The 20,000-nt window shown below is 39.6% G+C and overlaps 1 protein-coding gene across 1 annotated transcript in view; it reads left to right on the top strand.

The window, feature by feature from the left end:
- si:dkey-237h12.3 (teneurin-3) overlaps positions 1–20,000 on the top strand; it is a 100,551-nt gene that overhangs the window by 14,435 nt on the left and 66,116 nt on the right. Inside the window, 2 exon segments of the mRNA XM_046849368.1 lie at positions 6,962–7,256; positions 7,997–8,251. Of these exon segments, the coding sequence (XP_046705324.1) occupies positions 7,094–7,256; positions 7,997–8,251 (418 nt within the window). The 5' untranslated portion in view covers positions 6,962–7,093.

Genomic DNA, 20,000 nt, shown 5'->3' with positions numbered 1-20,000 from the left:
GTATTCATATTCCTGTTTTCTTACTGGTTGCTCAGACTAACAGATCTCCAACACACTTGGTTTTTTTGAAAAATGTGGAGGCATGGGAGATGATCATCATCATTTTTATGATTTTTATTAGTCAAAAAATTATAGCGATTTCCTTCCATCACAAAATATATATTTTTTTCGTAGATTAGTGACCTAAAATCAAAACAAGGCCAACAAGGAGACGCTCACAGTATCACAGAACTCAAACCCTGGTGGAGATTCCATCAATCAAACCGAATGTGCTGCAAGATGACGACGTTTGAAGAAAAGCTCCAAGTGAAATCCACTTCCTGTTCTTATGCCACAGTCTGGCGTCTGTTTCTTGATGTCTCGTCTCTCTCGCCGTCTATCTCTGGGCGTCTTTCTCTGCATCTTGTCTCTTTCCTCTAGTGCTCGTGTGTTAAATTATAAAAGTCTGAGGCACTTTTTCGCTGTGCAAAATTAAAAATTCACATCAGGCCAGACAGAGCCGAGTGTCTCTTACATAATCCTGACCTACATAACCTACAAAACCATGAGATGTCTGGAGAGAGGCTTTTATCAGGGGGAGAGCGAGATGAGAGCGAAATGAGAGCGAGATGAGAGTGAGACGAGGGCGAGACTAAAGCGAGATGAGGGTGAGACGAGGTGAGATAAGAGCGAGACGAGAAGAGGGTAAGAGGAAAGTGAGACGAGGGCAAGACAAGAGAGAGATGGCTCGATAATCACACTGTTCAACGTGTTCAGGAAATTTCCATTTTTAGGATGAAAATCTTCTAGGTGCTGTGAGAAAACTTCAGCACTTACACCTGTAATTTACAGAAACACAACCAGATGTTCTGCTTCATATTTACACACAAGATGGAACATTTCCTGTTTATACACTACATGGCTGAGAATCTATAGACACCTGTGCGGAAGCTCTGTTTGTGTTTTTTGAATATTGTATTTACATTTTGTTTTCATGTGCTGTTATAATAACCTCCACTCTTCTGGGAAGATGTTCCACTAGATTTTTGTGGAGATTTATTCAGCTACATGTGTGTTGAGAAGGTGAGGAGGTTCCTGGGGTGCAGTCAGCGTTTACACTCATCCAAATGGTGTTCAATAGAGTTGGAGCTCTATAGCAGGAGATCTTACACACACATGGAAAGCAGATCTTCATGAAGATGAATTTGTGGAAAAAGCAGATGTCCGAATACTTTTGACAATAAAGTGTGTGTAGAAGTATGAATGTATACAATGTATTTATTTACTCATAATTTTTTCTCATATTAACACCATTATCTTCTTTTTGTTGCATTTTATTTGTGAGTTTTTTCATCGGCAGGAATAAATTGGTTTTGTGATTATTTTATATATTATGTAAATTCTATAGCTGTGATTTTTCTCTCTACTCTGAATATATCGAAAGATTGTTTTTAACCAATGAAAACCATTTCTGATGATTTTAATTATATATAAAAGGATAATGATTCATTTCTGTGACCATTTCCTCCTCACAGCCCGACATCTGAGTAGTGTAGATTTATAAAAAATAAATATATCATGTGTGTATTATTCTAATTACTGCAATTAAATGTCATTTTGAAGCATAATAATCACCATAAATTATTCACAGCTCCAAAATTCACACTGATAATGTGTAAGAGCAAAATCTCTCTCTCTCTCTCTCTCTCTCTCTCTCTCTCTCTCCTATTTATCGTTGAGAAAACAACATGCCCTGGAGACCATCGAAGCTCTCACATCTCACGTAGGTTTATGGAAGCGTGCCCTCGTTTCACGTCTGCAGTGCCTTTATTTTTTTTGTCATTTGTCTTGACATTCTCCAAGATCGACAGAGAGAGAGAGAGAGAGAGAGAGAGAGAGAGAGAGAGAGAGAGATAGGGTGGCAAAGTACATGAATTATGCAGAGCTGTCAAAACCAGGTATGGTGATGGATGTTAAGATGAAGAGATAGAGGGATAGAGAGATAAGGAATAGGGGGATGGCAGGATAAAGAGATGGAGGGATAGAGTGAGGGAGGATTAAAGGGAGAGAGTGATAAAGGAAGAGAGGGATGGAGAAATAGTGGGAGAGAGGGTTTGAGAGGTGAAGGAACAGAGGGATGGAGGGATAAACAGTGGCGTTGTGATTCCTCAGTTGATTCCTGGAGTGAACCATGATGGTGTTTGATTAAGATGATGACGATGGTGATGCTAATGATGCGGAGGATGAAGATGGTGATGATGATGAAGATGATGGTAATGATGATGAGGAGGAAAATTAAGATGATGATGATGGTAATGATGATAAGGAGGAGGATGAAGATGATGATGATGTAATGATGAGGAGGAAATTGAAGATGATGAGGAGGATGATGTTGATGATGATGATGAGGAAAATGAAGATGATGATGAGGAGGAGGATGTTGATGGTAATGATGAGAAGGAGGATGAAGATGTTGATGACGATGGTGATGGTGATGATGCGGAGGATGAAGATGGTGATAATGATGAAGATGATGGTAATGATGATGATGAGGAGGATAATGTTGAAGGTAATGATAATGAGAAGGAGGATAAAGATGATGGTGATGATGGTGATGATGGAGATGATGGAGAGGTGAAGGAGGATGAAGATGCTGATAGTTTGGTGATTAATCATTTGAATCATTTGGCTCTGAATCACTGAATGGAATCACTTGCAGGCAGTAAATCAGTGTACTGTAAGTTTTGGGTTTTATTATCAGATGTTTTGGTGAAACTCTGACCAGAGGCAGAGCTCAGAGCTGAAGAGACGCAGTAACATCAAGAGTTCTGGAGGCTGAATAAAAAAAATGATACTTATAAAATTCATAGTGCAGGATTAATAAAAATAAAATATTCCCAGAATGTTCTTTATAAGACGTGATGAATAATGGTGTAGTGAAATTGAAAGGAAATCTCCCTACATGTGTGAAGGGCAGTGTGTGTGTGTGTGTGTGTGTGTGTGTGTGTGTGTGTGTGTGTGTGTGTGTAACTCCGTAGCACTGCTTCTAACTGTGAATATGTGACGCCACCTTCAACCTTTACCTCCATAAATAATGGCAAGTGAAAGCTTTGTTCCTCCTCCTCATCCCTCTCATCTCTTCATCCATCTCTCATCTTCTCCATTTCACACACACACACACACACACACACACACACACACACACACACACTTGTTTTATTACTGTCATAATTCCTTTTTTACTCACCGTTAAACCTTTTATACTTGTGCTACTTTTTTCTTTCTGTCATTTCATCAGGTTCCGTATTAATGCTGATCAACATAAATCATCTTTTAATATCATTTTTTAATTAAAATACATTTACATTAAAATGAAAGCTGAAATAAAAAAGATTACCACCTCACAGTCTTTTAATGTGTGTGTAAAAATGATTTATTTCTATATAATTATTAGTAGATGCACTTTACCTTTATTATTTAGTAAGTGACCAATAATTTGATATGTTGATTGATTTTTTCTCTCTAAACTGTTTCTTGAGTTCGTTTTCCACTACGGAGACGAGGCGTGTCCTGAGAGTCACATAGAACACAGATTAACATGGCAGAGGCAGAGCTGCATCTTCCTGTTTTTTGTGTGTGGATTGTGTGTATGGATTGTGTGTACGGTTTGTGTGTGTGGATTGTGTGTACGGTTTGTGTGTACAACATCAGGTATTGGAATTTAGTAGACTTTAGATTGGACTCTCAGGACCAGTGTCAGGTGGGGAAACTCTATCACTCTAAAGCACTGCCCCGACTTTTCTGAACCCCTGAAGTGTGTCTGATCTGTGTGTAACACTGAGGATGTGTGTCTGATCCGTGTGTAACACCGGGGACGTGTGTCTGATCCGTGTGTAACACCGGGGACGTGTGTCTGATTTGTGCGTAACACGGGGGACATGTGTCTGATCTGTGCGTAACACCGGGGACGTGTGTCTGATCCGTGCGTAACACCGGGGACGTGTGACTGATCCGTGCGTAACACCGGGGACGTGTGTCTGATCCGTGCGTAACACCGGGGACGTGTGTCTGATCCGTGCGTAACACCGGGGACATGTGTCTGATCCGTGTGTAACACAGGGGACGCGTGTCTGATCCGTGTGTAACACCGGGGACGCGTGTCTGATCCGTGTGTAACACCGGGGACACGTGTCTGATCCGTGTGTAACACCGGGGACGTGTGTCTGATCCGTGTGTAATACTGGGGACGTGTGTCTGATCCGTGTGTAACACCGGGGACGTGTGTCTGATCCGCGTGTAATACTGGGGACGTGTGTCTGATCCGTGTGTAACACCGGGGACGTGTGTCTGATCTGTGTGTAACACCGGGGACGTGTGCGCTGTGATTCATTTCCCTCCTGACGACTCCACTGAAAAGGACGGAGTGTTTTTTAAAGCCGTGTGAAACGAGGACAGTCGCGAGAGAAGTGTATAAATCACGCTAATGTTCAGCGCTTCACTGAACACATCACACCCAGGTGGCCCTTTACCCACAATTCCATAGGAAAAACAGCGACTCGGCAAAAAAACAATGACCCACAATGCATTGGGGCAGGAGGAGGAAACCAGGCGTGGAAATGAAACGAGGCCAGTTCTGTGATTATGGAGATCTGGTGCTCGTGTCTTCACTTCCCTTGAGAACGCGTTTAACCTGAAACGTCACGAGTCCATTAAAACACACGTCTAAACGCTTCGGTATTCTGGAGAAGTGACTCGGAATAAAGGATAGTTATACCAGGAGTTTTATCCAATTTTAAACTTTATATTAATTTTCATTTTAAATTAACTATTAAATCCTGGAAAATCGTTGTGGCGTAAAAATTATGACAAAGTAGTAAATTTCTTTTCCATTTCCATTGTTTCTATATATGGCCTCCAAAACACACCCTCTCTCCATATAAGAACTTGCTGACAGTATCACAGTTTCATACATTTAGTCAGAGATTTTAGTGAATAAAAATTATACTTAATTTAAGATTAACTTCATTTCCAACTTTATTTTTAATTGACACACCCACATTTCCATATATGGAGTTTAAGCATGACCTTAATCAACACACCATATTTGCATATTCTGATGAAACAACACGCCTACTTTATTGTATATGGACAGAATCACACTCCAATATGAAAACACACGTGTCTGTTTGAGTTGGAAACACGTGTGTGTGTGTTTGATGTTTTTCACTTCAGATATATTTGAATATTAAAGGAATGAACGCTGGAGTGTTTTCTGTGTGTTTATAAACCAACTGTGCAGTCGTGCAAGAAACATCTGAACACCAGTGAAGTTTATTCTCTCAGTCTCTCAGCAGGGAGGTTGGAGCTGAATGACTGTGTGTGTGTGTGTGTGTGTGTGTGTGTGTGTGTGTGTGTGTGTGTGTGTGTGTGTGTGAGCGTACATGTCCATGAGGACTGAAAAGCAAATTGGATGATATTTTAATATAAAAGTTGGCATGGTGTTGGTGTAAAATCTACAGAGACTGAAGTGTTGGTGTAATGGGACGCGACCTCATTGAGAAGTGCGCACTTCACTTAGTGTACTAGTGTCAAATAGGGAACTTTAAGCAGGAGGGAATATGAGTGTGAACTCAACAACACAGAACAACCAACACGTCCAAATTATAACAGCACTGCGCCATGAACACAGACAGGCAGACAGACAGACAGACAAAAAAAGACAAAGAGTGAGAAAGCAAGACAGAGAGAGAGAGAGAGAGTGAGAGATATTCAGATAGAAAGAGACAGACAGTACTGGAATGTAAACTGAGAGAGACAGAAAGGCAAACAAAGACTAATAGACAAAAAGAGAGAGAGCAAGAAAGCTAGACAGACAGACAGACAGACAGACAGACAGACAGACAGACAGACAGACAGACAGATAGATAGATAGATAGATAGATAGATAGATAGATAGGGACTTTAGAAAATTGAAAGAAACATTGGACAGTCTGACAGAAAGGTGGGTTGACAAAGAGATAAACAGACAGATAGATAGAGTGATGGAGAGAGTAAGTCTCTTTTCATTTCATCTCAAATTAATTCGTTTTGGAGCTTTTTCTCTGTGCCTGTGTATCTCTGCCTGTCTGTGAATCTGTGTGTGTCTGACTGTATGTTTCTCTATCTATGTGTTTATCTGTCTGCCTGTCTGTGCATCTGGCCGTCTGTCTGGTCTGTCTGTGTGTCTGACTGTATGTCTGTGTGTCTGACTGACTGTCTGTCTCGACTAACTGTCTATATCTCTGTCTGAGTGTTTATCTGCCTGTCTGACTGACTGTCTGTCTGTCTTTGCATCTAACTGTCTGTGAATCTGTCTGTCTGTCTGTCTGTCTGTCTGTCTGTATGTTGTTTTCACTCTGTTATATTTCCTCTCCTTGTCTTCGCCCTGCTTACTTCTTAATCTGATTATTATTCTCCTCTTTTCTCGTTCTCTTTCTCCTCACATTGTTCATCTTTATTTCTGTTTTATTTTATCATCAGTGTTTTGTATTCTGCTGCGAGCCTGAAAGAAAATCTTCTCAGACACACAAGTTTCATGACGAGTTCGTAAAGTTCACAAACGCTTTAATCATTTTCTCTTTGTCTCTTTTTCTAACAGACCCCTTTTTAACACCTTCTCTCTTTCTTTTCTTTTTTCTTTTCGCAGCTCTCGTTCTTTTCTCTCGTATCACCTTCTTTACCATTTCATTTTCTTTTCATTTTTTTACCCTCCATCAATTTCTTTTCTTGTATTTGGTTTATTCTTTTGTCTCTCTCACTCTTTTTGTTCCTCCCACCATCCTCGTGTCATTCGCTCCTTGTCTTTGTCTTCTCATATTTGTTTTTTTTTTTTAGCTCTTCTTTAAAAATGTAAAATGTTTTTTATTCTGTACTTACGTCACACTCTTGTCTCTCTGCAGGATTAACGTCCAAGTCTTTCTTTTCTCTCTGTTTCCACTAACAGGTCGAGGACGAGTGAAAAAAAAAAAAACGCCGGACGAGCGGAAAAACGCAGCGAAGGAGAAAAGACGAGTTGCAGCATGAAGAGATCAGGAAGGTGAACGAGCGACGGCTGCACTCTTCCCTCAGGGAGTGGATGGAACGAGGGAGAGGAGGGCAGAGAGAAGAGGAGAGCAAGGACGGAAGGATGGAGAGATTTGGGAGGAAGGTGTACAGCTCAAGCGACACTCTGAAGGCCTTTGAGAATCATCACGTGATGGAAACGAACTCTGGAGAGATGCTGAGCAAACACACAGCAGGTTAGAGCTCGTTCACCATTCCAGCACTAATAATACACATAAATACTAAATTATTCATAATTATACACTTTCATAAAATAATTAAATCAAATATCTTTTTGTGACAATATTTAACTGGTTGCATCTTATAATTTAAACCATCCCACACCCATCAATCAAAGTAAAGGGGTGGAGCTTGTGTGAAGAATTTAAATAATATAAAACATACATATAATAAAGTATAAAATAATGACCATGTGATAGTGACTATAATGTAACAGTAGTAATAAATTATGAATAAATAATCTAATATAATAAAATGTTGTGATATATTAATATTTAACTGGTTGCATAATATAAACCATCACTCGCATTAATCAAAGTAAGGGGGTGGAGCCTTCACAAAGTCTGTTCCCGATTGGTTATTCAGTTTGATTAGACAAGAAGATAGAGACAGAGATTTATATCATTTTTATAATAATAAAAAAAAAAGTCGGGTAGAGATTTTGTTACTTTTCTGTTTAATTTTAAATATTGAATACAAACAAATGCATAAATTAATGAATTAATTCTACAATTCTACAACAAAAACACTTGTGTGAGGAATTTAAATAATATAAAATATACATACAATATTAACTATATAATATTGACTGTGATGTAACAGTAAAAATGGATTAAAAATAAATGAAATTATTATTATTATACAGGTGTGTGTATTGAATGAAAGTTTGAGAAGGTGTGTGTGTCGTGTTTCTCAGCTCAGTCGTTGTCGCTGCATCAGTTGGGGATTTGTGCTGCAGCTCCTCGCCACGGCCTGAGCTTTTGTGCCGAAACCGGCCTGGACCATCGCATCCAGAGTGCAGGGGGTGTCTCCTTTTCTCCGGACTGCACCATCGGCTTGTGGGACAGGGGGATTAACGTGCACGGACGTGACTCCCGAATGTCCAGTCGTTCCAACTCGGCCCTGACGCTCACAGACACGGAGAACGACGGCAAACCGGAACACGATGCTGGTGAGTGAGGTGGCACTTTACACCGCCGTTACCATGGTAACTCCTTCCATGGTAACCGTCGTCATGATGGCGAGCCTGAAAATTCTTTTGTCCAACATTTTTCCAAACTTTATATTTGATATTTTTTGATAAGCAAAATTACAAAATATAAAACAATAAACCTGTTGTGCTCTTGTTGCCATGGTTACAATCGGTCAATATACTACAGGTGTTGCTAGGCAACTAGGACATATGTTCAACAAGCATAATGTATCTAAAGACTAGCTAACACAGCTAGCACTTTACTAAAAATATTACTAAGGAATAAAATCCCGCTGCATCACGTCCTGATAAATTCTTTATGAATCTGATTTAAATATACAGCAGTTGCCGTGAGGGTTGCGGCAAGCGTTAGACTTTCCTGAGACGGAGAAGAAACTTTCATTTTACATCATTTCATTTCCGTTTTGTTGAAATTTGCATGAAATTAGCAGCTGGTGTGATGAAGCACGAGTCGTCAGGGGCATTATGGGAAATCACACACGCCTGAAAGAGTGATAATGTTGGTTTTTAAGGAGTTTCTAACTCTCACACGTTTCTGCTGTGTACAGCACACACACACACACACACACACACACACACACACACACACACACACACTTGTGTAAAGAGCAACTTCTCGGTTTTGAAGTGTAAATTGGAAAACCCTGAAGGAGCACAACGCTCATCTAAAATCAGGAAATCGTCTCAGCATCACACACACACACACTCACACACACACACACACACACACACACACTGTGTCTCATAAATCTCTTCCTTAATTACATTTATTTCTGAAGGCCAAAGTGGCTTTAATGTCACTTTTTTACTCGTAACTGATTTATTTCTGATTCTTTGATTTTTGATTTATGATCCAACACTCAACCCTCCTATCACCAACCCCATTAACCAACACACACACACACACACACACACACACACACACACACACACACACACACACACACCTGTACCTGGGACATTTATCAGGTTTTTGTCTGATCTGCTCTGAACTTTGAGATGTAATTACATCAGATTTGGAAAATTCCTTCATTCAGATAGGATGTGTGTAGAATCACAATCTGTTTGTGTGTGTGTGTGTGTGTGTGTGTGTGTGTGTGTGTGTGTGTGTGTGTGTATTTTGACATTTTGTCTTTGCTGTACGATGTAAGTAAACAAGACCCTCAAATCCTATTTGTCCTTATCTGGCCAAAATAACAAACAAACAAACAAACAAACAACAACAACAACAACAACAACAGGAAATTCATGCAAACAAAGCACAGTGCATGATGGGAAAATTATTACGAGATTTACTTTGCTAATGAGCGTGACACGATAACAACTTTTAATCAAAAGAAGTATAATAAAGAATAAATTACTCATTTATTATAGATAACAAAAATAAATATAACAAATATACAATTATTATGATTAATAGGTAAATAAATAAACAAATTCATAAATAAATACAGGAATGATGTGTGATGTACTGCAGGACCTTTAAAGGAAATGTTATAGTATTTATTGTAAATTTCACTCTAATACACACTATGAAGTGTCAGTCGTGTGTGTGTGTGTGTGTGTGTGTGTGTGTGTGTGTAAGAGAGGATGTGATTTGTATTCCTGTGTGTGATTCGGGACGTTTCCGCCGCCTGCTCACATTAAACTCTACGACAAAACTCATTACACTGAACAAAAGTGGAGGAGATCAGTGTCCGGCCCGAGAGTGACCCCAATGACCTTCGCCTTTATTCTCCTCTCCTTCATCTTCCTCCTCCTTCATTGGTGCCGGACACACGTGGGTTTCCTGAAACACCAACACTCCATCCATTTCCCTCCATCTCCATCCGAGTTTTTTCTGACATATCATATATTTAAAGTTGTGTAGAAATGTGAGGAAAATCTGATTTACAAAAGCTAATAAACACATACTCACATTTGAATGCAGCCCAAAAACTGCATACAAAAAATGAATGCTGAGTAAACGGTAAAAGAGCGCCCCCTATAGACAGCACACGTTTAATCATCCAATAGCGCTGCTTAGCCACTGCGAAACAAACAAAACCGTACATAATATTTCTTTCTTTCTTGTGTTCTTGTGGTCACGAATCAGTCTGTGCCTCTAGAATGTGCTCTTATGACGAATGCACAGAAGTCGTAATTACGAGGAAATTGTTTTTTATGTCAAGATCACAAGAAAGAAAATCCGTAACAACAGAAAAAACAAGAATAAAAAAAATAATGCATGACCTTTAAGGAACTCCTTCTTCTTTTGCAGGGTGCCATTACTTTAGCTTTATTAGAAAGCCTCATCTTGATGGTCGTCTTGTGTTTGTTGTGGAATGAAGATAGATCTTGATGCAAACGATTTCCGTCGCGTTTCAGAGCATGGCGTCTACAAGCGATTACATTTTTATTTATAATTCATCAGTTTGCACTCCGCAGATGGAGGCTCATCTCCTCAGCTTTGAGGCTTTCCTGCCCCATCTGTGAGGCTCAGTGTAAAGAAGCAGATGTAGAAGAAGAAGAAGCAGGATGCAGATGAAAGTAAAATTGAGGGGTGGAGTCTGGGACCGTGCAGGATTTAGTATTTGTTACTATGAATAATGACACGTTCGTCTCTGCGTCTCTGCTGAGTGTAAATCTACAGAAATCTATTCTGAAAGTTGTAATTTTTTTCTCTCAGAGACAGACGATGTTCAGACTGTTTACAGACTGACAGATACACACTAAAACAACACACTTCATTCAAATGAACAAAAATAAATAAATGTCTTCAAGAAGAGACGTATCTGGTCCTGTTTCCACTCTCAGCCACATGAGACGAGAAACGTCCGAGACGTGAGTGTTTACAGTGAGGAATTTCCACCTGAAGCACAATTCAGCTACACACACACACACACACACACACACACACACACACACACACACACACACACACTGTGTGATGATGCATTGATCTCACCTGTAAGGTTGAGGTCGGAGGTTTCAGCCTGAATGTTGGTCAGTGCGATGGATTTGCGAGGTCACGTCTCATCGCTCTCGTCCTTCTCACCGTCCTGTCAGCTTTGCCTTGAGCAGAATTAATAACGAGGAATGAGGAAATAGAAATCTAACGCTGGAGCCTGTAGCGCGCTGAAGGCAGAACATCTTCACGCTGAGGAGGACACAGACCACAAACTCCTGATCATTTCTGTTTACATTTACAACATTTGGCAGATGCTCTTATCAGCATTTTTAATGACATTCATACAACTGAGCACTATTGGGGTTAAGGGCCTTACTCAGGGGCCCAGCAGTGAAAGCTTGCTGGTGCTGGGATTAAAAATCATGACCTTCAGGTCCAAAGTCCAATGCCTTAATAACCTCGTACCTGTGTGGTGTAGGGAAGGAGTCTCCAGCGCCAGGTATAAAGCTCCAGGGTTTGTAGCTTCTTTATGACAGCGGCGTTCACGCTCCTTTGTGGTTTCTATGGTAACATGATGTAGGGGATTGTATGTATTTTGACAGTGACATTTTTCTAACTGAGAGATTTCTGACAGGCAGTGTTTTCTCCTGTTCGTATTCAGAGGTGATAAGTGAAGAGAAAAACGTGGCATCAGGGACTTTATTAAATCTCCTTTCTGGGTGATTTTTCTTCCTGTTCTTGTAATTGGACTCTTGGTATTAGATATTTACTGTAGCATCGAGTGTGCCATCGCTCCTGTCGTGCATGAAACACACACACACACACACACACACACACTCACACACACACACACATAGATGCCTGGGCCACATTCCGCGCTGACTTCCTCTTGCAACAAAGAGAAATAAAAAAAAAGGAAAACTCCAGGTAATGATTCACACCAGAGTGTAGACTCAATACCCAATCACTTACAGTCACTGTGAGAGAGAGAGAGAGAGAGAGAGAGAGTGTCTGATTGAGAGAAAACGAGTGATGGAGTGATAGAAAGCAAGTGATAAAGAGAGAGAGATGCTTGTGATAATTGTAGTCTCCGATATTTGGATGTGTAGAGATGTATACAGATGTGTACAGATGTTTAGTGGTGATTACAGATGTGTACACGTGTAGCGATAAATACAGATGTATAGTAATGTATATAGATGTGTAGAGATGATTACAGATGTATACAGATGTAACGAGATGTGTAGAAATGATTGCAAATGTGTACAGATGTGTACGCATGTACAGAGGTCTAAAGATGATTACAGATGTATAGAGATGATTACAGAAGTGTAAAGATGTTTACAGATGTGTACAGATGTGTACAGATGTGTACAGATGATGACAGATGTGTAGAGATGATTACAGATGTGTACAGATGTATAGAAATATTACAGATGTGTACAGATGATGACAGATGTGTAGAGATGTATAGAAATATTACAGATGTGTACAGATGATGACAGATGTGTAGAGATGTATAGAAATATTACAGATGTGTACAGATGATGACAGCTGTGTAGAGATGTGTACAGGTTTGTAGCATGGAGAGCTGCAGTCTTGTGGACTCAGTGTGAAATGACTTCACCTTGTGATGTGCTGGAGAGGAGCACCACAGGAACATACTGATTAGCTGCTGATTACCTTTTGATTAGCGGCAGCAGCAGCAGCATTGTGTTGTGATGATAAATGCTTATCATAACCAAGTCTTCCGGCTTTGTTTACATTTAGAGTCGCATTATTAATGTTTCCACTTCCTGCTCTATAACACACACACACACACACACACACACACACACACACACACACACACACACACACACACACACATGCCTGGGCCACATTCGCGCTGACTTCCTCTTGCAACAAAGAGAAATAAAAAAGGAAAACTCCAGGTAATGATTCACACCAGAGTGTAGACTCAATACCCAATCACTTACAGTCACTGTGAGAGAGAGAGAGAGAGAGAGAGAGAGTGTCTGATTGAGAGAAAACGAGTGATGGAGTGATAGAAAGCAAGTGATAAAGAGAGAGATGCTTGTGATAATTGTAGTCTCCGATATTTGGATGTGTAGAGATGTATACAGATGTGTACAGATGTTTAGTGGTGATTACAGATGTGTACACGTGTAGCGATAAATACAGATGTATAGTAATGTATATAGATGTGTAGAGATGATTACAGATGTATACAGATGTAACGAGATGTGTAGAAATTATTGCAAATGTGTACAGATATGTACGCATGTACAGAGGTCTAAAGATGATTACAGATGTATAGAGATGATTACAGAAGTGTAAAGATGTTTACAGATGTGTGCAGAGATGTATAGAGATGATTACAGATGTGTACAGATGTATAGAAATATTACAGATGTGTACAGATGATGACAGATGTGTAGAGATGTATAGAAATATTACAGATGTGTACAGATGATGACAGATGTGTAGAGATGTATAGAAATATTACAGATGTGTACAGATGATGACAGCTGTGTAGAGATGTGTACAGGTTTGTAGCATGGAGAGCTGCAGTCTTGTGGACTCAGTGTGAAATGACTTCACCTTGTGATGTGCTGGAGAGAGGAGCACCACAGGAACATACTGATTAGCTGCTGATTACCTTTTGATTAGCGGCAGCAGCAGCAGCAGCATTGTGTTGTGATGATAAATGCTTATCATAACCAAGTCTTCCCGGCTTTGTTTACATTTAGAGTCGCATTATTAATGTTCCACTTCCTGCTCTATAACACACACACACACACACACACACACACACACACACACACACACACACACACACACACACACACTGGTGAAATTTTCCACACAAACAGCCTGTTGTTGGTAGCTTTTTAACTTTCTTCTCTGAAACAGGTAGCTAGCGTCCACACTGATGCTTAGCCATTATTAATGAATGAATAACTAATTAATAAATTTTACTTTATGGAGGTGTAGTTTTTATATAGAAAACGACACTGGAATGTGCTTTAGCTAAACGCTAGGATGCTAGAACATTAAATGTTAGCAAGGATGAAGAAATAGAGGATGGAGGAGTGTGTGGTTTGAGACACAGCCGTAGAGACGAAGTGATTATAATTATTTCAGTGTGAGTGAAAGAGTAATGTGGAGTAGTGATGAAATTGTAAATCATGAACCCGTCACCTGATGTCAGAGTTAAATATTGTACTGACGCTAACGCGCTCTTGTATCAGCGCTATCACGATCTCTTCGCTCGCAGACTATAAAGCGTGAGTTTTCTCCCTAAATGAAGCAAAACCTCACAGTTGGAGATTTTTTAGGGTTAATTAGTCTTTTCTCCCTGCTGGTTTTTCACAGATAAAGCAGAGAGTGGACACCTACTGTCTCTCCTGGGTGTCTTTAAAGACCGCAGCTGAATAATGGCTCTGTCAGGGACGACTTTCTGAAAGGGCAGTGGAGAAAATGTCAGACTTTTTTTAAACTTTTTTTTCTACTAAAACTTTACAAACGTCACATCACCTGCAGATCTCTCATGGTCCAGAACGCTGTGAAGGAGATCACATTCACTCTCTTATGTGTAACGTTTGTGTTTACACCGGATTCAGTTCATTTCAGTTTCATTTGTATAGCGTGTTTAAGAAAGGACATTAACCTAAAGCAGCTAAGCGTGCTAATTTATCATGCTAAAAATGCTAATGGCCTCTGGATTAGCGTCAAACATTCAAGATCCAAGATTCAAAAGATAGCAGAAGGCTTCTATTTTTGTGCTCCAGTCGCTCCAGGAAGCTCTCACTCTTTTCTCCAGTCTCTCACTAAATCCAGATGGCTGATCTTTAGCAGGTCACATGACCATAACAGTAAAACGAGGTGTACAGGGTGAGAGAGAAGCAACATTACAGCTCAGGTACAGGTTCCTGTTATAGTCGTGTGACCTCCTAATGATCTGGAGGAAACTAATTCCATCTGAGTAGAGTAAAGCTGCTGGTTTCTTGGGTGATGGACTACATCTGAAGTTAGAGGATGATGTATATTTTTGAGTTCCTTTCCTGCGATGGAGCTCCAGGTCATCTCTGCTGTACGATGAGGGTGGAAGCACGTGATCCGAGCATGGAGATGAATTCTAAGTGAGAAATAGTTTGTTCTGAATCAGCACTAAAACTCCATTTCTGCATTATGAGGCGAGATAAAAAGATCTATCCATCCAGAAAGAGAGAGAGAGAGAGAGAGAGAGAGAGAGGAGAGAGAGAGAGACCAGGCTGAAATATTTTAGCGTTGGATTCTGGAGTTTATTCATTTGCGCATTATTCACGGAGACGTCACGCCGAAGCAGCGTGGAGGGAAATGGAGAAAAGCCGAGTGAGGCTGTTAGGATGAATTACGGTTTTGCTGTGGCGGCAGAAACGCAACATTCCAAGCTAAAAAACTGCAGGTGAACTTCAACACCATGCAGGAACCTGAACACAACACTGAGAAATGTTCTTAAGATCTTTCTGCTTTCCCTCTGAACACAACAACGTTTTACTGAGGAACAAACTTTTCAGTTCAAATCCTGTTCTTTTTACTCAACAACTTTATTGACATGTGAGAGAGAGAGAGAGAGAGAGAGAGAGAGAGAGAGAGAGAGAGAGAGAGAGAGAGAGAGAGAGAGAGAGAGAGAGAGAGAGAGAGAGAGAGAGAGAGAGAGAGAGAGAGAGAGAGAGGAGAGAGAGAGAGAGACCATAACACCCCAATTATTAAACCTAGATTAATTTAAATTGTAAATTTAATTTTATTTAAAAGAATCTTTTATTTTTATAATTTTAGAAAAATTTAATAATTAATAATTTTGGTATAATTTTGTTTTCATTCTTTTATAATTTTTTCAGAATTCTGGTATAATTTATGTATATTTTATGTATAATTTATGTATAATTTGTATAATATGTTGTGGAGCTGGTTGGTTGCTTAACAACAGACCTGATTAATTAGTGATGAGCAGCTAAAAAGATGTTTAAAGATCAGATCAAATATCTAAGAGCTTTTCAGTGATCTGGATATTCAAATCTTCTTGATCAGATCTTATATTCATATTAATCTTTATATGAGTTCTTCAGGTTCCAGAACTTCACCTCATATCAACCATAATTTAGAAATCACATCATTTTTTTAAACCTTTTCTAGTTACATTTTCATTTAATCAGTTCCTGTTCCAGCTTCTATCACTGATGGGCAGCATGAAGCTTATATCTCCAAACCTGTCTCTGAAAGCTTTGTTCACCTTCTGCTGGATCTGTTCCTCTCATCTCTTCTTCACTCCACACTTCACACCTCAGACAGGAGGGAACAGTTTAAGTGTAAAAGCTCCAGAGCTGCGAGCGCAGGTGGAATACCAGCATGTGATGGAGCAGGAGGATGAAACTAGCGTGGTGTGAACATCGGCTCCTGATGGACACCCATCCTGTGCTGTCAAACTCTCAGTGTGAGCAGATGGTTTTTGAATCGTAGCTGTAAAACGCAGACTTCCTCCTAATCACTGCGTGAAAAGGTGAGAAGTGAAGAGTTGAATATTAAATATAAAATATTATGAAATATTTACTGATGCTTCAGGATTAAATATTTGATGGAACAAAGCTGATTTGAAGCCTGAGATAAACGAGGAGGATTGAAAGTGCTGAGTTAAACGACTTGTCGAATTCTGGATTCTGATTGGTCAGAAATGATCCAATAAGATAATTAGGTCAGAATGTCAGATGATTGATGGTGTTTTGTGTTGATGCTCGTGCGGCGAGGCGTCAGGCGTCTGCTCGTGCTGTCGATATCGTAATCCGTACTGAGAAGCAGGATTTGAACTTTTAATACTTTAAACCCGACGACAAGAGAAAACAGCGAGAGAGACGTCTGGGGTGAAGACGTGCAGCGGCGTAAAGTCTCAAACGCTAAGTCCGTTATTGTAATGATTCAACACGATCACGCTATTGAACACACAGCGTTCAGGGACACTTCAGCACTGTGTGTGTGTGTGTGTGTGTGTGTGTGTGTGTGTGTGTGTGTGTGTGTGCATACTGAGCAGATTGACTCAAAAGACTCACAGTGAAAGATTGTGTAAAGTCTCAAGAACATTCTTATGTAAGTTCACTGTAACTGTTACTCCTGTTACAGGAGTAACATCTCACTCACATCTCAGAGCTAGAGCAAGCTCTATTACACTCAGTAGGTGGTGTTTATCTCAATTTATCTCATCTCGTCTCGTCGTATCTCATCTCCTCTCATCTAATCTCCTTAGCCTTGTCTTATCTTGTTTCATCTCATGTCTTCTTGCCTCAGCTTTCCTCGTCTTGTCTAATCTCTTCTTATCTCATTCATTTTCTTCTTGTCTCATCTAATTTTGTCTCATTTCCTCTCATCCCTTTTTATCTTGTCTTGTATCGTTTCCTCTTCTCTTTTTCTCTTATATTGTTTTTTCTTTTCTTATCTAATCTCATCTCATCCGATTTCACTCACATCTCACTGTAGGCTCAGGATGAGTTCAGTTACAGCAGGAGGTGTTTATCTCATCCTAAACATCTCGTCTCATCTCATCTTAATCATCTCATTTCATTTCGTCTCTTCTCCTTTCACTTTTAATCTTGTCTTGTATTATCTCTTCTTGTCTTGTATTGTCTTGTCTTTTCTTATCCAATCTTGTCTCATCTCATCTCTCTAGCCTTGTCTCATCCTGTTTTATCTAATTTCTGCTTGCCTCAGCGTTCCTCTTCTTGTTTAATTTCTTCTTATCTCATTTTTTTCTTTTTGTCTAATCTTCTCACTTCTCTTCACTTTTCATCTTGTCTCATATAATGTTTTTTCTTTTCTCTTCTCATATTGTCTTGTTTGTTCATCTCATCTTGTCTCATCTTCATCGCCTGATCACGTCTAGTCTTGTCTCCAACTCTTCTCCTCTACTCACTTTTTATATTTTTTCATATTGTCTTGTCTTATATGATCTCATCTCAATAGTCTTGTCTCATCTCTTCTTATCTCATTTCTTTTCGTCTTGTCTCATTTCATTTTTGTCTCATCTCATCTCATCTCATCTCATCTCATCTAAGTATCTTCCCTGGTTTCACTTGTATTAAAAGGAGATTTGTTTGATCTTGTGAATAGCTTCACTATTCCGGGACACTTATTTGTGAAAATAACAGAGCTGGAAACAAATGTCAGTGTGGCCTCCACTTCCTGATCTCTGCCGTTGCCATGGAGACCGTAGCCTGTGCTGATTGGTCAGGATCGGTCGGGACGTTCTGAACATTAATGAAGAAACGCACTCACATCATACAGAATAAAGAATCTGAAGCCTGAGGAACATCATCTAACTCAACTTTCATCTTTCAACTCAACTTCCAAACTTCATCAGTCTCTAAATCTTTTATTTATTTATTTTTATTTATTTATTTCACCTGCAGTCGTAACATGAACTCATGTTTATTATTAAATGGTAGAAAACGGTGTGGAGATCGCTTGTTGCTTAGCAATAATCCTGATTAATTATTAATTTTAGAGCAGATTTTACAGATAAAATACATAAATTTACAGAAGTTTAAATAAAATGTATCTTCTGGAGAATGAAGCTGAAGGTCATTTGATTGTCATGACCATTATTCTCAAATAACACACTTTACGTGTTCTCTTTTCCTTTATTGACCTCAAAGATTCTCAGAAGATCTCTGATATCACTAAACCTGAACAAAGCAGGACCTCAGCTACAAAGCTCTTGGCTTGAAACATCTCTGATCGGTGAAGTGATGATCCTGCTGGGTTGTTCTTCACAACATCAGAAGATCATGAGCATTCTTCACTCCAGGATCTACTCAAATTCTCATCCAATATCTTGTTTTTTCAACATTTTACTCCTGGCTTCTAAACATCTAAACGTCTCTCATCTATTAAACAGTTTACAAATCAGCAACATGCTGATGGTTCCTTCATCCCACAGTCATGGTAACAGTTGCTCCTGATTATTATTGCAAGGTTTTTGTTGTATCTTTAACTTTCTGCCATTCTGTTCAAACGAGGCTGTGATAGAACTTCTACTGATCTGAGATCTGAGCATGTTCCTGAAGGTCTCACAGCTTTATCACTGTTTTAATGTGTAGATGTAACAGGACACAGGAAAGTAAATTAAACACTCGGAATGCTGTTTGGACCAGACAGAGCTACTGGTCAGATTTTTCTCCTCTGCGTTTGAATGTGAATGTCTGGAAGCGAGGCCTTGTGGGAAACACGATGAGCCGTTAGATGGAGCTCAGTGGGATCTCGGGCAGCGTGGCGTCGCTTTCACACACCGCCGTAATCCAGATTAAACACAGACAGCTGCTGAGATCAGACACGGCTGTGTGTAGTCTCCAGCCGTAACACATTACGACAAGTCCCATAATCACGCTTTTGAAAATCAGCCTATTCATAAACGTCCATTCATAGTGTTTAATCCCCCGCTGAAGATCACAACATGAACATCACGTCTGAGAATAACAGGAGAAAAACTCTTTCCTTTTATAGAGCTGAAGATCAAAATAACTGAAAATCTGAGATTGGAGAGAAGAAGAAGGAGCTCACAGTGCTGACATTTAAACTTCAATAGTGCATTTAATATCATCGTCTTCAAAACAAATATATTCATTAGCATAATACATACATATACATACTTATAATGAATAGCAGTGTGTGTGTGTTGTACAGTTGTATAGGAGTGTGTGTGTTGTACAGTTGTGTGTGTGTGTACAGTTGTATAGGAGTGTGTGTGTTGTACAGTTGTAGGAGTGTGTGTGTTGTACAGATGTA

Source organism: Silurus meridionalis, chromosome 5 (assembly GCF_014805685.1).
Source record: "Silurus meridionalis isolate SWU-2019-XX chromosome 5, ASM1480568v1, whole genome shotgun sequence".
NCBI lineage: Eukaryota > Metazoa > Chordata > Actinopteri > Siluriformes > Siluridae > Silurus > Silurus meridionalis.
The sequence above is the reverse complement of the archived record's forward strand: the minus strand, read 5'-3'. Positions and strand labels throughout refer to the sequence as shown.